General features: G+C 40.5%; 1 protein-coding gene across 1 annotated transcript; it reads right to left on the reverse strand.

Annotated features, from left to right (window-relative positions):
- Positions 1 to 649: 649 nt before the first annotated feature.
- LOC102213156 (GTPase IMAP family member 7-like) lies at positions 650 to 1,493 on the reverse strand. Its single transcript, XM_005725643.1, has 2 exons — positions 1,466 to 1,493; positions 650 to 1,392 (listed from the first exon to the last, which is right to left on the reverse strand). The coding sequence occupies exons 1-2, from the start codon at positions 1,491 to 1,493 to the stop codon at positions 650 to 652; spliced, it is 771 nt and encodes a 256-aa protein (XP_005725700.1).
- Between the last annotated feature and the right edge of the window lie 257 nt (positions 1,494 to 1,750).

Below are 1,750 nucleotides of genomic sequence, written 5' to 3' on the forward strand. Positions count from 1 at the left end.
GGCAATAAAAGCTTGTTTTTTGTTATCATCCACCCTCATCTCCGTGTGCCTGCATTTGGGCCCTCAATCTCCTCCTGCCATGCCATGTGCCTCACCAGACCTGACATAAATGGCAGGTATCTGAGATATTTCAGAGCATCCTGTTAGTTTCTTTAAAATAACTGGAGGCTTTTGTTTTGGAAATAAAATTAAATTGAGATTTTCCTATACCGGCTTGTACAATTTCAGAAACAAAACTCCCCATTCTTAAAGCATACTGATTTCATAGTTTCATCTCTTGTTTATTGGCCACATTTGTTTGTGTGTGTAGGTAAAAAAGTAAGACAGGAGGCCTTTTGCAATTTAACTGACATTTTACTTTCAACCCTAATTCAAAATAAATTTTGGGACAGTGTGTAAAATTTAAGAAAAAAACAAAATGCAATGATGTGGAACAACAATGACATCAAGAGGAAAGAAAATATGCCAGATGTGCAAACACTATTGTACAGAGAACAAAAGGCATAAGACAGCATGTCACCTTAAATCTCACAGCTTATTCAATTTTGCTGTGCAAAAAAAGCCACTGTGATTACTAAAGATGGGAATTAAGAGCTGTTTGTTCACCTTACAGACATATTATCGACTCACAAGAATAGCTGGCATGGTCCTAGTCATCAGCCCAGCCCTTTGCATTAGCCAACACTTTCTGAAACAGGAGGACTTTTCGCTGCAGTTCCAACATGAAGGGAGCGTTCTTTAAAAGCTTTTCAGGTGTGTCTTTATCTTCTTGCTGCAGAATCGTCTGTGCCTTCTCAAACATTTCATCAGTGTAGTGTGATCCTCCATTTGCTGCCACCATGTCATCAATCTTCTTGATCAGCTCAACCACCTGAGTTCTCTTCTTATTCATGTTGTTGAAAACATGGTATCTATTACCACATCGATTCAGCAACTCTTTGAGTTTAGGATGGCTGTTTCTTGTCAAATACTCATGTATGGTTGTTTTCTCGTGAGTCAGGTCATCACCATGAGTAAACAGAATCATCATGTAGTTTGATGCCTCAGGTCCAAAGAGTTCCTCCAGGGCTTGCACACAGTTGTTTTCTTCTTTGGTAAACCGGCCAATCTGAAGGACCAGCAGGAAAACATGAGGGCCTGGAGAGCTCATCTGAATGGATTTTGCAATTTCTTTCTTTATGTCATCTGCACGTTTAGATGTATCCAGAAAGCCAGGGGTATCGACCACATGGATCACTCTCTTGCAGTGTTTAACTCGTTCTCTTGCACAGGTCGCCGTCACCGACTCTGAACTCACTTCAGACTCAAAAAGCTCTTTTCCCACAATCGTGTTGGCAGCAGCACTTTTCCCAACACCCGTTTTCCCAATGATCACAATCCTCAGAGGATCACCTGCAGAAAGAAAAGAATGTTTAGTTAGAAACCCAAATTTAGTTGAAAATCTCATTTAAAGCATCTTTTACACCTTTAGGGATTGAGTCGCTGTTGCCCATCTCTAGTGCGTTTGGAGAATGAAATTGAAGCAGCACTCCACAGTTTTAGTGTGCACTCCGCCCAGAGGGTGGAGCTAATTCTCAGCCTATATCAGCATGAGTCTGACCTATTTCAAAGCAAGTTGAGAGACGCTGCTGAAACCCACAGCACTCTTCATTAAATATTTGCCAAGATGAATTCTCCTGAGCCTTCTCGTAAGTGACAGTTATTTAGTTTATTACTTCTTGTCAAAGTTCATCACATTTATGAATCATTT

Source organism: Pundamilia nyererei, unplaced genomic scaffold (genome assembly GCF_000239375.1).
Source record: "Pundamilia nyererei isolate P.nyererei 1_Seehausen unplaced genomic scaffold, PunNye1.0 scaffold00016, whole genome shotgun sequence".
NCBI classification, from domain to species: Eukaryota; Metazoa; Chordata; class Actinopteri; order Cichliformes; family Cichlidae; genus Pundamilia; species Pundamilia nyererei.